This window comes from Hermetia illucens, chromosome 2 (genome assembly GCF_905115235.1).
Source record: "Hermetia illucens chromosome 2, iHerIll2.2.curated.20191125, whole genome shotgun sequence".
NCBI classification, from domain to species: Eukaryota; Metazoa; Arthropoda; class Insecta; order Diptera; family Stratiomyidae; genus Hermetia; species Hermetia illucens.
In genome coordinates, this window is record NC_051850.1 from 129,923,480 (window position 1) to 129,940,065 (window position 16,586).

Genomic DNA, 16,586 nt, shown 5'->3' on the forward strand with positions numbered 1-16,586 from the left:
ATTAATCCCTGCTGTTTCTGGCAGGGGGGCTACTCCCAAAGAAGAACGAAGTTAAATGAAAGTAACTAAAGTTAAAAAACGAAAAGAAGTAACCAAAATTCCCAAGTTTATAAAACAATGAAAAACATTCTCAAATAGGAAAAGTTATTTGTAAGCTATAAAGATAAGAAGTAGGAAGTATGTACTGAGGCAGCTAATTGAATGACAGAACGAAGAAATCAAATAAGAGTAAGAAATGCAAATAAAAAAGTAAAAGTGATTGGATATAACCAATTAATTTTGAAAAAAAAACTAGCACCAAACTACACGTAGGTTTGTATAAAATATATCTATTATTTTGAAAATTTTATTGACAAATAAATTTATGCTTAACAATTGTAGAATTTTTTTTCACTTTATACTTTTTCATGGAACTCTTCCTCTGTCTGTTTAGAATGAAAGTACTTTCCTATTTCATTAATAAGGTCCGTGAATATCAACTCTTGGGACGAATTCTCTAACTGTAAATGCATTTCAAACTTAGCGTCAGACTCTAAAATCTTTGATCCCGCAACGATTATCACTGGATATCCCATCCTGAATTTGTGGATAGTGGAATGAGAATACATAAAAATTTCAAAATTATAATCGACTTACCTTTTATTTTCCATGAGCCTTTTCCCGATCGTTAGGTTGTTTCTATCATCCAACAAAATCTGATCACTATCAAACATTCTACACAGTTCGGCACATAACTTCTCCACCCAAACATCTGACTTTGCCTCCTCCTTGCTGCCGCTCTAAAGTGAATGTAAATTTGCTCTTTTTAGAATTATCTAAATCCATGGGCCGTCACAGTTGAATGCTTTACCTTTGCAGGAATAACACAAATTTTATAAGGAGCTAGGGCTAGTGGCCATCGTAATGCGTTTTCCGTGGATAAAGCTTCTAATGTGGCGCCGATTAATCTGCTAATTCCAATCCCATAACATCCCATGAATATGTTTTTAGGTTTACCGTTCGATTGTAAAAATGTAGCACCCAAAGCTTTTGAGTATTTGTGACCTAGTAAGAATGTATGCGCAATCTACGGAAATATACAATTCCAAATACGGAAACGAAGTAACAGATGAAAACAAACCTCAATACTTTTCTCTTTCCTTAAATCGGAATTCACACAAACGGGGCATTGTTTAAGATCATCATATTCCTCACAGTTTGAGGCAAAGTCACATTTCTCGCAGAAGATTATTGTATCCTCGCCAATATGGGAAGGAATATGATACTCGTTTGACAGGTGACCGCCCATCATACCTGTACTGGCTCGTACTAAATTCAGAATGTTGGTATTTTGTTAAAGAACGAGATGCATAGTTTTTTATTACCTTTTTTCCATGGTATGCCTAATTCTGTGAAGAGAGCTTTATACGCTGAATCAATTTCATCGTATGTAACTTTCGCTTCATCCAAGCCAACGTCAAAACTATAAAGATCTTTCATTAAAAATTCCTTAGTTCGTATAAGACCGAATCGTGGTTTGAGTTCATCTCGAAATTTCAGCCCTATCTGTAAAAGAGAAAGATCTAGAAAGATTTATCATAAGATAAAAATGTTGTGTACGACATATTTGATAATAACCGTTGTCTTTCTATAGTAAACCTGAATAATAGATCTTCACAGCCTCAAGGATTTAAAAATTTACCTTTGAATACGAGAGAACCTCTATGATTGCCAATGTCCTCTAAATGGAGCATAGCGGGTCAACCGCTTCTGTATAATCATTGCCCGATCTCCGAAATCGGCTTCAGATTGCAACAGATCCTTCCGAGAAGCCTACAGTCGTCTATTCTGCCCCATATATTTCAGAGTAGCCCACTCGTCGGCCATCCTGGGATAGTAGATTGCATGGCCTAGCCAACAACGGCGATGTCGCCACTTCTTAAAGGGCGACCTTCTTCTTCGCCTCTCCGTTGAAGTGCTTCATTTTTTATTATCTGAGGGCATAATGTCCATGACGCGCAGGCTTGAGGTGATGGAAGCTTGGAGCCTTCAACTAACAGTGGCGTCACTTTCGATGTACTACTCCCATATACATAGAAGTACAGAGAGAAGATTGCCGGGGAAGTCTCAATTTGATGTTGGTATTGAGATAATTGCATTTCCCGATTTTAAACCAAATAATGAAAGCGGATTTATCGCTGTTAATACGTCAAGCGCAAGGAAGAAACCGACGACTCTTCAGACTGAGGCGCTACTATTAATAGTTCTGCGGAGAGATCGTCAAAGTCTCTTCTGCTTGGAGGAACAGTTCGTATCCGCATATTACGGTGACTACTCATTTCATACACAAAATCCCCTTTACAAGATGGTTGAGAACCGTAGTGAAATTTTCTCTCCGTCTTTTAAGCTATTTGTTATTTCGGATAAGGAGTCCACCCTTAATGTCCCTCACAAGACCATCAAAAAGGTTGCGCACCTGCAAGTCATTTTATGATGCAGTATACGATAGAGAAATCATTAAGCAAATTCTTTTTTTTTCATAGCGCACGCTAAGCTGCTGAACTGCGTTAAGTTTTTCATAGGCTTTCTTCTCCAATGTATCCAAAGTCTTCGTTGGTGGATAACACTGCGCTATTGAGACGTTCCTTATTCCAGACCAGAATCTCACAGTTAATATTCTGTATAATACTAGTTTCCAGGGCATATCTAGCGGATGTGATAAGCATTAATCCGACACCGGAATTCATCCACAGAAAAGATTTGACCTTTCGCCTCCAATACTGCCTTTTGAAACCTTTAAAATTCATCAATTTTAATAATGTGCTTCATGTACTACGCGGGATTTCGATTCTTTCATTCATATCGCGGTAATTAAAGATCCCTTCTCGGGTAAAAAGATATCCAATTTTCCCTAATTCAATTGCAACAATGAACTTGCAGTCTTGGCTTGAAATGGTAAAAATAAATTTCCTTATGTTTGAATGGTGAGATTGTCCTTTGTTTTAGGTTATAATAATTATGAAAAGTAAAACTTGGCAGTCCGAGAGGACCATGTAGATGCAGAAGAAGCGATTTGAGTTTCTAAATGGAACGGGCAACGATTGCGGCGACGCAGAGTAGGTAGAGATAGCGATGCATTTGTGCGTGGATTAAAAATACTATACAGAATTCACAGGTAGATACTATACATATACTACACTCCCTTTTTCCCACAAAGTAATAAAATAAATGCGACTACGCAAGAGATCAAATGGGTCTGAAGTTGAACATGAGCGAGATATAAGGAAAAACGAATCAACTATGAACTTGCCAATTTATTGGTGAGATCCGTACGTATTTCTTTGCTGAATAAGTGAAGGCTTTTGTAGTATGGGTGACCACGACAGATGCCAAACAAAATGGATCTGATGTTTTTCATCTTAAAACAAGGCTATCCGAATTCCCCGTTTCGTGGCCAAATAAAGACAGATTGGTTCTTTCCTCCAATATAAAGTATTTGGATACAATATTGGATCCTAAGTTAAATTGAAGATTCAAAATACAATTGAGGAATAAGAAGGCCAGTATAGCCTTCTACACCAAGAGCAGCACCATTCTAAGCAAATGAGACGTTTAGCGGAGGATGGTTCTTTGGATATACTCAACCGTGGTTCGTCGGATCCTAACGTAGCTTAATAGGATTCAAAGAACATGTGCAGATGCTGCATTTTTACCCGACATGTGTTCTCAATGCACTCTTACAACTCTCCCTGGAGCTTAAATACACTGCATCGTTCAGTGTTGTCAGACTACCTGAGCCCAGATGTTGGACAGCGACACCCTACGGCCATAGTAACATCAGCATTTCCAACGGACTATGCCACAAGCAAGCCAAATTTCATGAGGATCTTTGCTGTTGCCTTTCCAGTCAGAACAAAGTCGACGATCGGCGACGTGTTGCAACGTTATGACACAATTTTTCACCGGCGGATCAAAGATGGCCTGTGGAGTCAGTGCGGAAGTTTTCTCGATTTGCGTGTTACGGTCTCTTTGAATTCGCTATCACGCTTCAAGCGAAGGGGCATGATCCGAGCCCTATGCGTAACATTCTGAACGACAGCCAGACGGGACTCAGTGGCGATATCCTCCCGATTGCAAGAGTTGTTGTGCTAGATGCAGGCACATATAAGATTAGGGCGGTCTGCGGTGCCATCATAACCCAATTCTATCGAACGTAATTCTTTAAATTTTTTACGACTCATATTCAGAACATATTTCTACAGTTTGCAAACTAGCATAATTGCGATCGGGTTGTTTTTTCATACATTGGAGAAAACGAAAAAAAAAAAAAACATTTACAAAAAAAAGTTTAATAAGGCCCAAAAATCTACCTTTCAATATATTTTAATTATCCTAGTTTGTGAACCGTGACATACTCCACACGCTAAAACACCGTTTATTTTTTTATTTTAGATGAACAGGGCGCTCTCTAGCATGGCACCCGAAAACACTTGTTTTGGTAATGAGTGAATAAGTTGTTGCGTACTTCAATAATGAGTGAAGATATCGGTTTGAAAAAATTGTTGATATGCTCAACATATTAACAAATATATGATAAAAAAATCGCATTTGGATCTTTATTCAGTTTTTCCAAAAAAATCGCCAAAAAACGAGCTTCACACGGGGTGACCTCTTTAATACAGGGTGCGGCAGCATAACTTCCTTTTTTAAAATGCGCGCCACTCAGTTAGTTGATGTCATAGCGGAGCGCTAGTGATCTCGTTCAAGAGGGGATACTGTAAAGTTTTGTCCCGACACGGTTCAGTCGCCATCATGCGTTGCAATAGTGAGGAGCGTGCCTTTGCCGTTGAGGTTTACTTTTCAAGCGGATGTTCGGTTATTGCAACACAGCGTGCATTTCGGAATCGCTTTAATTTAGCCCCGTTGGCTCCCGTCCCAGACCGCAAATCAATTGTTACATGGGTCACTACATTCAGACAAACTGCAAGTGCGACAAAAGGAAGAACTGGAGTCCCTCGGCCCGTTAGGTCACTTGAGAACATTGAAGCAGTGAGGCGATCGCAACATTGGATCGCCACGGCGTTCTGCGCGCAAACACGCATCTGCCCTTGGACTATCCGATCGTTCTGTGAGAAGAATTCTTCATGATGATCTTCATTTTCATCCCTATAAGATGGCGATAGTGCAGGAACTTTCAGAACATCACTTCAATTCTCGGATGAACGCGTCTGAGCTTCTTCTAGATGTTGTTCCCGAGGGTGCTATTGTTTTTTTAGCGATGAAGCCCATTTTCATTTGTGTGGGTCGGTTAACAAACAAAACATGCGCTACTGGGCTGACACCAACCCTCGAGAATTGCATTTAAAAGCCTTTACATTCACCCAAAGTCACAGTGTGGTGTGCAATTTCCTCAGCTGGAATTATTGGTCCCTGGTTTTTTCGAGGAAAATGAGGTTATAGTACCCGTGAATTCGGACCGGTATGTAAACATGCTACAGAATTTTTTTTCCCACGGCTAGAAAATTTGGATTTGAGGGACACTTGGTTCCAACAAGACGGTGCAACAGCACACACTTCAAGAGCATCGATGGCTGTTTTGAGGGAACACTTTCCAGAGCGCCTTATCTCAATTAGAGGCGATTTGGAATGGCCGACACGCTCTCCCGATCTGTCCTCTTGTGATTTTTTTCTGTGGGGTTTTTTGAAATCCCGTGTTTATGTGAACCGTCCAAGAACCCTACAAGATTTGAAGACCAACATCCAAGAAGAAATTGCCAACATAACACCTGCTATGCTAACAAGAGTCATAACAAACACCAGAAATCGGTTTACGTAATGTATGGAGAATGGGGGACGTCACCTAACAGATTTGATCTTCAAAACAATGTAAATAAAAACTTTAGACATGTACCTACATTATAAAAAAGAAATAAATATTTTCCAATGCATACAATAGTTTTTATTGAGTTTTGAAAAAAGGAAGCTATGCTGCCGCACCCTGTATAAGGGTGAACCGAAACTTTTTTCCGATTTCTTTTTGTCTTGTCTTTTACTAATCAAAGGAATCTGATTTACATGTGTTATTATACTATTGTAAAGGTCTTTAAGTACTCCATCATGGTGCACAATGACAATTATAATTAATCGCTTATTTTTTTTAACTCATTGAAAAATAATGGAAAAATCTGCAATTCGAGTCCTTTTACGCCATTACTGGAAGCAAAGCTTCAGTGCAGCGATAGCAACAAAAAAGATGCAAAGTTAAAGGTGAGAACATGGTTTCGGATCGTACTGCGTGAAACTGATTCGCGACTGCGACACTGACCTCGGGGACAAAACACGTTCAGGCCTATCTACGACTGTGAATTGTGAAGTAATCCGTGAAGCCATTGTAGCAAATCTATCAACCAATAGTCGTTGATTGTCCGCTAGACTCGACGTTCCACAAACTTCAATCGTGCGGCATCTACCCGCTCCTGAAAAAGTCAATAGGCGAAAAGTTCCTCACAAATTGGCTGAAATCCAAGCACAACATTGTGTCGAAACATGTCAAAAATTGCTACGAAATCCACGTGACAATCGTTGCTTGTGACGAAAAGCGGGTCTATTTGAACAATTCAGACAAACAAAATCAATGGTTGGACCCCGGGCAAATGGCGGAAGCGGTAGCAAAACGGGATCGATTCAAGGAAGGCACTTTTGCGCGTTTGGTTCCAAATGGTCGAACCATCGACGCAAACTTCTACTGTGTTCAACTTGATTGAATGCATGGTACGCTCGGCAGAAAATATCCGGCTTCGTTCAATCGAATGGCTATAGTCTGCAACTTGCATCATCTATCACCTTTTTCGTTCCATGGCGCACTTTCGAGCCATACATTCAAATGATCTTTACTTTGAAATAAATTCTTCTTCGTTTGTTGTAAAATTCTGTTTGAATTTCTAATAAAAAATCAGAAAAAACTTTTGGTTCTATAGATTTCTAAACGAGAGACATGTAGGTTACTATCTCGAATTACCTCGATGAACCATAAGGCCTACGTACGGAATAAGATGAAAATTTAATTTATTGGGAAGCAGGTTGTTACAACCGGTATATTGCCATTAACATGGGTTTCGCCGTCACTTGTTCCTGACACGAAAAGTTTGTCAGCCGAATTTTACTAGGAATAGAAAAAAATTGAACTAATTTGCCTGAAATTTGGAAAGAATGAGGCTATTTGAATAGCATAAGGAATTCAGTGAGGGTTGTAACTCATCATGAATGAAATTTTAATATTTCACTGGAATCTCAATTATTCTAGTTAATTATGACATTAGCATCTTATTTGCATGGCTTAGGATGCAGTAAATTCGTACGAATTTGATAAGTTTGAACTGCTATAACTTTGACAATAACAGCCGGATTTCAATGAATTTTGGCATGCGTATGCGCGATACTGTAATCTATGTCGGCTTTAGTACTCCTAGGATGAACTTAAGTCAAATTAGTATGAGTATTGAAAAGTACTCATCTGGGGTTTCCATTTGATACACCACAATTTTATATCCCCTTTTGCAAGTATGGAAAGCCCCCTTTAAACTGCGCGTAAATTCATGTCACTCACTCTATGCCTGGGATTTCATAGTTCCCATAAGTACACCAAATTTCGTTTGAAGCGATGTGGCCGTTTTGAAGTCCTTGTGACAGACACACAGCCAGTGAATCGATTTTAATAAGGTTTTGTTTCACACAGAAGAAGTTGTGGAAATTATTAACTCAGACCTGCCAATTCTCAATGTCGAACGACTTGCCAGGTTCAACCCAGATGACCCAAAAAGCCCCATACCCACTAAAACCCAAAAAATAACCTTCGAGGGTACGACCCTACCAAAACAGATTAAACTCGGATATTGCATTAGGCATATCGACTTCTACTTTCCTGAGGTTAAGAAATGCCAAAACTGTGCGCGACTAGGCGACACCAAAGAATAGTGAAAATCGGCATAACGACGCTTCACATGCGGAGGATCTCCCCCTTGTAACCCTGCCTGGAATAGTCACAACAAATACATCCTCTACAACGGAGATGGCCATACGGATGTATGTGCTCCTGCCCAAAAAAAGCCGAGGAAAAAGACCTCATAAAAATCATGACCCTCAGCAACTCCACCAGGAGGCAAGCCAGCAAGACTGTCTCACTAAACGCAAGTAGATTCGAGATTCTAAACTTCCTTATTGACGATGATGAGGCAAATTTCTCGGCCTTAGAACCAAAAAACAATACACGAAACAATCACCACAAGCGCAGGAAATAGCAAACAAGATAATGACCAACATCAACATTGTTTCAGATGATGAAAAAAAAGATAAACGACCTTAGGTCTACTTACAAAAGAACAAACAACACTAAAGACTTGGTACAAATCAAATTGCTTCCTAACTTCTCACCTTCATGAAAATACTACAACTTAATAAACAGAGTCTCAGGAGAAACTTCGACGAACTCGAAGTCTTTCTCCAACAAAACAAAAGTGATGTAGCACTACTTCAAGAAATGATTACCCATATCACGGATGCCTACTTATCCTAATAATAATCGTTGGCACAGCAATCCATGTTGGATCAGGGCCTTGAAGTGTGTTAGAGCGCTTCATTCAAGACCGTACTCCTCATCCAACTATTATATTTCCCTCCTACATAGACCAGACGGTTATGGTGGCCTCGCCACATTCACTCATAAAAGGTATAAATTTAGATCCATACAGAAAAACACCCAAACCCACCCAAAACTCAATCCTTTGAAATCTCCACAAAATACAAAATTATCTACTTAAAGAATGTATGCTGCCCACCAAAAACTCCTAAGAATACACTAAAACGCCACTTGACACTCATATTTGATGCACATTAATGCCACACACTCACTGTACTAGCAAGAGATTTCAACGCCAACGGAAGAGCTTGGGGTATCACCTTCGATGACGCCAAGGGCAAAATAATTGAGAAAATGAGCCAAAAATACTGCTTCCGCGTAGTCAACTTTGGAAATCCAACCTTTGTCAACAACAGAAATAGGAAAACTGCCAATGATCTTACTACCAATTGGGAAACTTCAGACTACCACCCCTTCCCAAATTTTTCCACTTTCCGATCACCTTCAACACTAAGGAAACAACGATGCAAACAAACCACATACACCAGAACATTTTGCTGGAAAAACTCCTCTCTATAAACGTTGGTTCTACTTCCACAGACATGGAAAGCGCATTCCAAAGAGCCCTGAAGGCAGCCTCCTTCAAAGAAAACGCTAATGCATACCAGCCCAACAAACTTAGCGAACTATACGAAGAAAAAATCCGGCGGCTTAAAGCCTATAGGAGGAGCAGCAAAGGCCAACTAAAACCTGGACCAGTTTCCAAACAATAAACGTCCTCTCGTTCCTGAAAAGCCAAACAAACCAACCCAGGCAGTCCCTCTGCCGCTTCCCATAAGCACAACACATATCACCATGGAAGAACTGGAATTTTCAGTAAAAAGGAAGACAAAGACCACTGCCCCTGGCATAATTCATATTACCTAGCGAGTGATCAGATTCGTTGAACCTGTCCAGAAAGACAAATTTCTAGCTATCCTGAACCAATGTTGGGCCGTAACGCCCAGATTGGCGAAAATCCAAAATAGTATCCATTCTAAATAACCATAAGCAACCGAAAGACCTCAAAAAAACTTTAGACCGATTACCTTAATAAATGTCCACGTTAAACTAATCATCCAAGTGGTTCTGGGGAACACATTGACAGAGAGAAAGCAATTCCACCAAATTATTTTGCATTCCAGAAACATAAATCCACCACCGACTGTATCAACTAGGTAGTATCCAACACGTTAAAGTTAAAAAACTACTTCCTATTGCCGTCATTATTGATTTTACGAACGTTTTTGAATTAGTAGATGTCAACAACATCCAGAGCGAAATACCTACAAACATCCACACACCCATTGAGCACCACCTCTGGATCATAAGCTTCCTTTCAAACAGAACCTTAACACTAAACGCTCTACACTGCAGCACTTTATGAAATCTCCGACGTCCAAAACCACATATTCCAACTTGCCGATGATTAAATGCAACTAACTAGTGGACCCACCACAGAAGGGGCCCTTAGAAACGCCAAAATCCTAACCGAGAAATTCAGCCGGCTATCAAATGACCTCAGGTTGCAAATTAACCATGCAAAATCCAAACTCATCCTTTTCATTAGGACTAAAGAAAACTCGGTACACCTGAAAATCAACCAAAATACATACATCATCGTATCAAATACATGGGTATTCTCCTTACAAACAACCTTATCACCAGGCCACATTTTTCCGCTAAAGTAGTGGAAACCTCCCTACCAAAGGATTGCGTGATCCACTCCCTAACGAATTTCAACTCAAACCTACACCGCAAAAAGTTCTCACCACCTTCCGATTCCTTCCTAAGTCTAGAGCTGACTACGCAATGCCGCTCAATCTAAACATCCCCAAATACAAACTATCGAAAGTAGAGTCACAACACAGAACCCATATAAAGCGCATCTTGGGTCTTTCAAACTCAACACCGAACCACATTGTGTACATATATTTTTTTTGTTTGAGAATTGTGGGGTCCTAAGTCCGCATCAACTTAATGCTGGACCGGACCAAATGGGGAGCAACTTACTCCCTCTTTCCTGGTTCCCGGCCCCTCGCTTAGGGCTCTGGTCAATAAGGCGGATCTGCGCTCAATATAATTCGTAATCATGTCGTGTTCTGCGTATTATATAAAGGAGCACTCAACATCTGCGAGCCGCTTCGGTCACGCTGCTCCCAGGGCAGAGGTAAGGAAGTGTCTGACGATTTGCCTCTGCCCTGATAAGAAACCGTAAAGCCGTCATCGCCTGACATTTTTGCACATTGTGTACGTTCTTGCTAAAAAGCTCCCACTTGAATAGGCAGACACTTCAATCCCTGAAATCCCTAATAAACACCCATCTCCCACCGCAACTCACTTCCCCATATGCCAAAATCCTAGCTGAATATAAAGACCTAATAGCACAAAGTCAATCACCCTCTTCCACCCCAACATAGACCCCACCCTACGGGAATCGGAGGGCCTCAAACGACACTTCGAAATCCTAGTCCAAAAGCTTCTCTCACGAGACTATGTAGTCCTACTTAGAGTGGCATCGAAATCCACTCAAAGTACCACCTGTGCGACCCTACACCTAAACTCCAACGGCACCCACATTAGAAAAATTAATCCAAACGCTTCTGATCAAATAGGCGAACTCACAGCCATAAATTTGTCTATCAAAAACACTCAGTTACCGAAAATTGCAATCTTCACAGATATACAAGGCAGCATGCTGAAAACTGAACAGCTCATACGCCACAGACACTATAGTCCTAGACATATTTAAGAATATAATAATCGTTGGCGCAACAATCCATATTGAATCAGGGCCTTGAAGTGTGTTAGAGCAGATCATTCAAAACTGTAACGGTACAATACAGCACACTGTAGGAGGCAATGTGATCAGTATTGTGCTCGCCCGAGATTATTATCCTGATTTGACTCAGGTACCCATTCACAGCTGAATCGACTGGTATCCGACATCCCTCTGTCACCAGTGAGATTTGAGCCGCGATCTTCCGCTTTAAGAATATCCAAACCGTTAACTCCGAATAGCGTGTCTGGATAAATGAGTGGTTAGAGCACAAGGTTGTCGTAGCGGAAGGTCGGTTCAAATCTCACTGGCGGCAGTGGGATTTGTATTGTGATTTGACGTCGGATACTAGCTCAGCTGTGAATGAGTACCTGAGTCAAATCAGGGTAATAATCTCGGGCGAACGCAATGCTAACCACATTGCCTCCTACAGTGTACTGTAGTGTACCGTTACGGTTTTGAATGAAGTGCTTTAACACACTTCAAGGCCCTGATCCAATATGGATTGTTGCACCAACGATTATTATTATTAAACTCCGAATGCCTAATTTTCTGGGTCCCCGAGCACAGAGGAATTCACCAAAACAACAAAGTTGATGAAGAAACCAAGAGAGCCCACGCCCTAACTACGATCACAGCAACCTGCATATCAAGCAACGATGTCCTCCAGATAGCCTACTCACGGCTAGAAGCAGACTATTATTCCAAATACCATACCATCTCCACAACTAAGGAAAAATTCTCCTATTAAGATATTCCCCTCTCTGCAAAATGCAAACTGGTTCAGAAACATTGATATCCAGGCCAAACAAATTAAAATCACAAATAGAATCATCAGCAACCACGCATTCAACAAAAAGTATCTTCACAAAATCGAAAGATGCGCTGACGGACTCTGTCCACACTACCTTGTCCCGGAAGACAACCAGCACATCCTTATCAATTATACAATTATACTATTCGCTGAGAATCCGTTCAAACTTTCTATTAAACCAAACAGATCTTAACATCGCCCTCAAAAATAACCACCCGGACCAATGGTTACACTTAGCTAAACTAATCACTACTAATAATTACTCAATTAATCAAATTAACACAATTAAAAAGCTAACCCGTTAAGAAACACTTTAAAAAAATGTTTATATATAAACTTCTGCGCTAAATACGCGACGAAACATTCTGCAAAGTTCGGCAACGGAAAAACAAAGACCAAATAGCTAGAACTGTAGCGACCCACATGCAGCTGGTAATACAGCCTTCGGGCTAGCCAACCGGTGGCATGAACTGCCTCACAAATCTCAGCCAAAAGCGCAAATATCACCACAGGAGAAGGAAGAAACAAAAGAAGGATTCTGCCTTGAAAGGCTCCTGAGTTTGCAAGTATAATAATCACGAAAAGAACATCAGCAGTTCATTTACTTTTTAAAACTTAACCAGGCCGTATAATTCTCTTCAAATTACTTTAAGAAATATGTAGCTGTCCTTACCTGATATAATTTCAATGGCAACTGTTTATAGGAAATTGGCGAAGACTGTGCAACAAGTGATGTGATTGCTTCCTCATGAGTCTGAAAACAAAAAGTTTTGATCTGATATTGTTTACATACTTCTTTCTAAAGGCTTACCGGTCCCAGGACATGTTCCTTCCCTTGATGATCTTTAGTTATTAGCAATTCGCCGCAGCAATCCTTCAGTCTACCTGATGACAGAAGTCAACATAAAAAGTGATGAAATACAGATACCTCCATCTTACTGAAAATAGTTCGAGAAGTTACCAGACTTTTCCCAGAGATGAGACGATGTCAATGAAGGCAGTACTATTTTTTGTGCGCCAACAGACTGCATATGTTTATCAACCAACTTCGCGCAATTACTCATTGCTCTTTCTGCAATTGGAAGAATGCAGAATGTCCCATTGCCGGCAGACTTGATCAGGCCCAATTCTAGCAAAAGCTGTGATATGTGTTTGAATATAAATGAACGAAGGGCGGAAATGTATACCTTTTGACTCCTGGAGGTAATATCCTGGTTTTTAACAACAGCATCTTTAGGAACTACAGACACAGGCCAATAGATTCTAGACAGTCTACTAACCATGACCGCCTTGTTGATAACCCTGATAACTATAACCTAACATGAATGGGAACGTACTACTATCACAAAAATTGTACTAGAATTTCAGCTGATCTCATTCATAGTCAATATCGTTTGAAATAAAAAGTGGAAATTAAATGCTAGAGTGAAATTCATATTTGGAACAATATTAAAATCAGAAGCCATTCTATGCAGGCAATTTTTAAAGGAAAATGAGGCCCAATTTACTACCGAATCAGGATTTTGGATTGACAGCTTGCTGCAAACTGCACTACTCAGTTGCCCTTTGGGTAAGAATCGGTTTTCTGCTATGGCTTTCGCCTAAGAAAAGTGGTAAGAATAATTGTGTAAATTTATTTTACTGATTTCCACATTGCCTTCAAGGAAAAATAAACGTCAAATTATACAGGCTACAATTGTAAAAAAAATGCAAGTTATAAAGCTAAAGTCCTTTCTAGCGCTTTTATATTCTACAACATCGATGAAAACGTCCATTAATACTTTTGTCGTGAACATTGAAGTCTCCGATGGCCAAAAAAAGAGCTACCCCAAAGACAGAAAAACTGTAGCTCCACTGAAGTATGAACTATCCGCTGCTTTTATACTATACTATTAAGGTTTTGTGTAAAATAAAACCTGATTAAAATCGGTTTACAGCCTGTCTGTCTGTTTGTCCGATACACGCATTTTTCTCGAAAATCGTTATAGCGATTGACACCAAATTTGATGGAGAGGTGGGAACTGTGAACGTTTATGCATACAGTGAGTTACATCATTCTATGTACAATTTTAGGGGGTGGTCCCCATACATGCAAAAAAAAACAAAGCTATAATAGGCCAAAGTTGTCGCGTCTTTGCAAATTCAAGACTTTGAAAGTGGATATTCTCATAAAATATATTGATCTATTACGTGCTAGGTATTGGTGGGACAAATGTTCACTGAAATGTTTTTATAAAAGAAATACACCAAACCTGTCATACCTGAAGCGTCCAGCTTCCGGTTTCCCGACTTGTTTTTGGTTCTGCCTGTGTTACGGATCACTCTCAAGACCATTCGACATCAACAACGGTCTACGACAAGGGGATGCCCTATCATGCGTCCTCTTTAACCTGGCCCTCGAGAAAGTGATCCGTGATGCCAAGGTAAATGCAAGAGGTACGATCTTCTTTAAGTCCACCCAACTACTGGCCTATGCTAACGATATCGACATCATGGGAAGAACCATTCGAAACGTACAAACTGCCTTCATCCAGATCGATCAGGCGGCACGAGAGCTTGGGCTGCATATCATTGAAGAAAAAACAAAGTATATGGTGGCAACGTCAGCACCGAAACCAACCAAATCAAACCGCACTGGTCAAAAGGGAAGAATAAAGATAGGAGAATACAACTTTGAGTCACTCCAAGCAAATCAGCAACAGATCAGATTTTCTCTCTGCGGCAAGCGATGGAAAAACTGTTGGAATATGGACCGCAGTTGCACCATCTTTTCATTGACTTTAAAGCGGCCTATGACAGCATAGCCAGGGTAAAAGTGTGCACGACCATGAGAGATTTCGGTATCCCGACGAAATTGATAAGAATGACTAGGCTGACCCTCACTAATGGGATAGGTCAGATAAAAGCAACAGATCACTCTCAAAACCTTTCACTATAGACAATGGTTTAAATTAAGTTGAAGATGATCATGCATCCTTTTTAACATGACACTGGAAATGGTAATCCGTAATGCTGACGTAAATACACTCTCGAGACAATTCGACATCTACGACAAGGGGATGCCCTATCATGCGTCCTCTTTAACCTGGCCCTCGAGAAAGTGATGCTGAGGTAAATGCAAGAGGTACGATCCTCTTTAAGTCCACCCAACTACTGGCCATGCTGACGATATAGACATCATGGGAAGAACGACCCGAGACGTTCAAACTGCCTTCATCCAGATCGAGCAGGCGGCGTGAGATCTTGGACTACACATCAATGAAGGCAAGACAAAATATATGGTGGCACCGTCAGCACCAAAAACCAATCAACAACATCAAACCGCACTGGTAAAACGGGAAAAATAAAAATAAGAAACTACAACTTTGAGACCGTTGATAATTTCTCTTATCTAGGGTCGAAAATCACAACCGATAACAGCTACGATGATGAAATCCGCGCACGGCTATTGGCAGCCAACAGAACCTATTCAGCTTACAAAAACTGTTCCGCTCGAAACGTCTCACCATAGGGTCAAAGCTCTTACTGTACAAGACAATGATCTTGCCAGTCCTCATGTATTCCTCGGAAACTTGGTTTCTTAGCAAGAAAAATTGCGAACTCTTGGCCGCGTTCAAGAGAAGAATCGTCCGAAGAATTTTTGGCCCCCTACATGAGGATGAACGATTCCGTAGCCTACACAATTACGAAATCTATGGGCGATACCATGACCGTCCGGTTGCGGATAAAATCCAGCTCAATAGGTTACGGTGGGGGGGCACTTAATCCGTATGGGGGAGGATGATCCCACCCGGAAAGTCTATAAGGGCAATATCTATGGTAGAAAAAGAAGACGAGCAGACCCTGCCTAAGATGGAGCGATGGCGTAGGCCAGGACGCCAGACAGGTTTTGGGGATATCGAATTGGTGGACCTCGGCGCAAAACCGGGATGTCTGGAGTTCCTTATTAAGGCAGGCCTAGACCGGATACCGGTTGTTGCGCCGTTGATGATGATGATAATAAATTTTATGTAATTTCTGAAAATGGTATAAAATCTGGGATTAGATGATTGAGGGGGATTTTGATTTTGTTGGGAAGCTATAGAAAAACGCCATAATTCTGCAACGGTAAATACATAAATGTAATCAGTTCTCAAAAGTAAAGTTAATGAAATTAATCGTAGATATCAAAAAAAATAACATTAAAACAAATCAACGATGTGGTATAAAGTGAATTTTTACTATCACTGGTAAAGTCGGTCAAAGGGTAGTGTAGGTCCCAGGGCGAAACGAGGATTGGTACCCACGATGGAGCATAAAACCTGGGAAACGCCTGCTGAACCAATACCAACAGCTCTACT

The 16,586-nt window shown here is 40.5% G+C and overlaps 1 protein-coding gene across 2 annotated transcripts; it reads right to left on the minus strand.

The window, feature by feature from the left end:
* Positions 1–332: 332 nt before the first annotated feature.
* LOC119649913 (probable proline--tRNA ligase, mitochondrial) lies at positions 333–13,591 on the minus strand. 2 transcript variants are annotated; one of them, XM_038052311.1, is made up of 9 exons: positions 13,434–13,591; positions 13,208–13,385; positions 13,058–13,131; positions 12,920–13,000; positions 1,365–1,545; positions 1,121–1,308; positions 851–1,066; positions 637–779; positions 333–576 (listed from the first exon to the last, which is right to left on the minus strand). In XM_038052311.1, the coding sequence occupies exons 1-9, from the start codon at positions 13,527–13,529 to the stop codon at positions 396–398; spliced, it is 1,338 nt and encodes a 445-aa protein (XP_037908239.1). In that variant the 5' UTR covers positions 13,530–13,591; the 3' UTR covers positions 333–395. The 2 variants fall into 2 exon arrangements, with proteins under 2 accessions (XP_037908239.1, XP_037908240.1); XM_038052312.1 differs by having other exon boundaries at positions 13,208–13,375; positions 13,434–13,559.
* Positions 13,592–16,586: the final 2,995 nt, after the last annotated feature.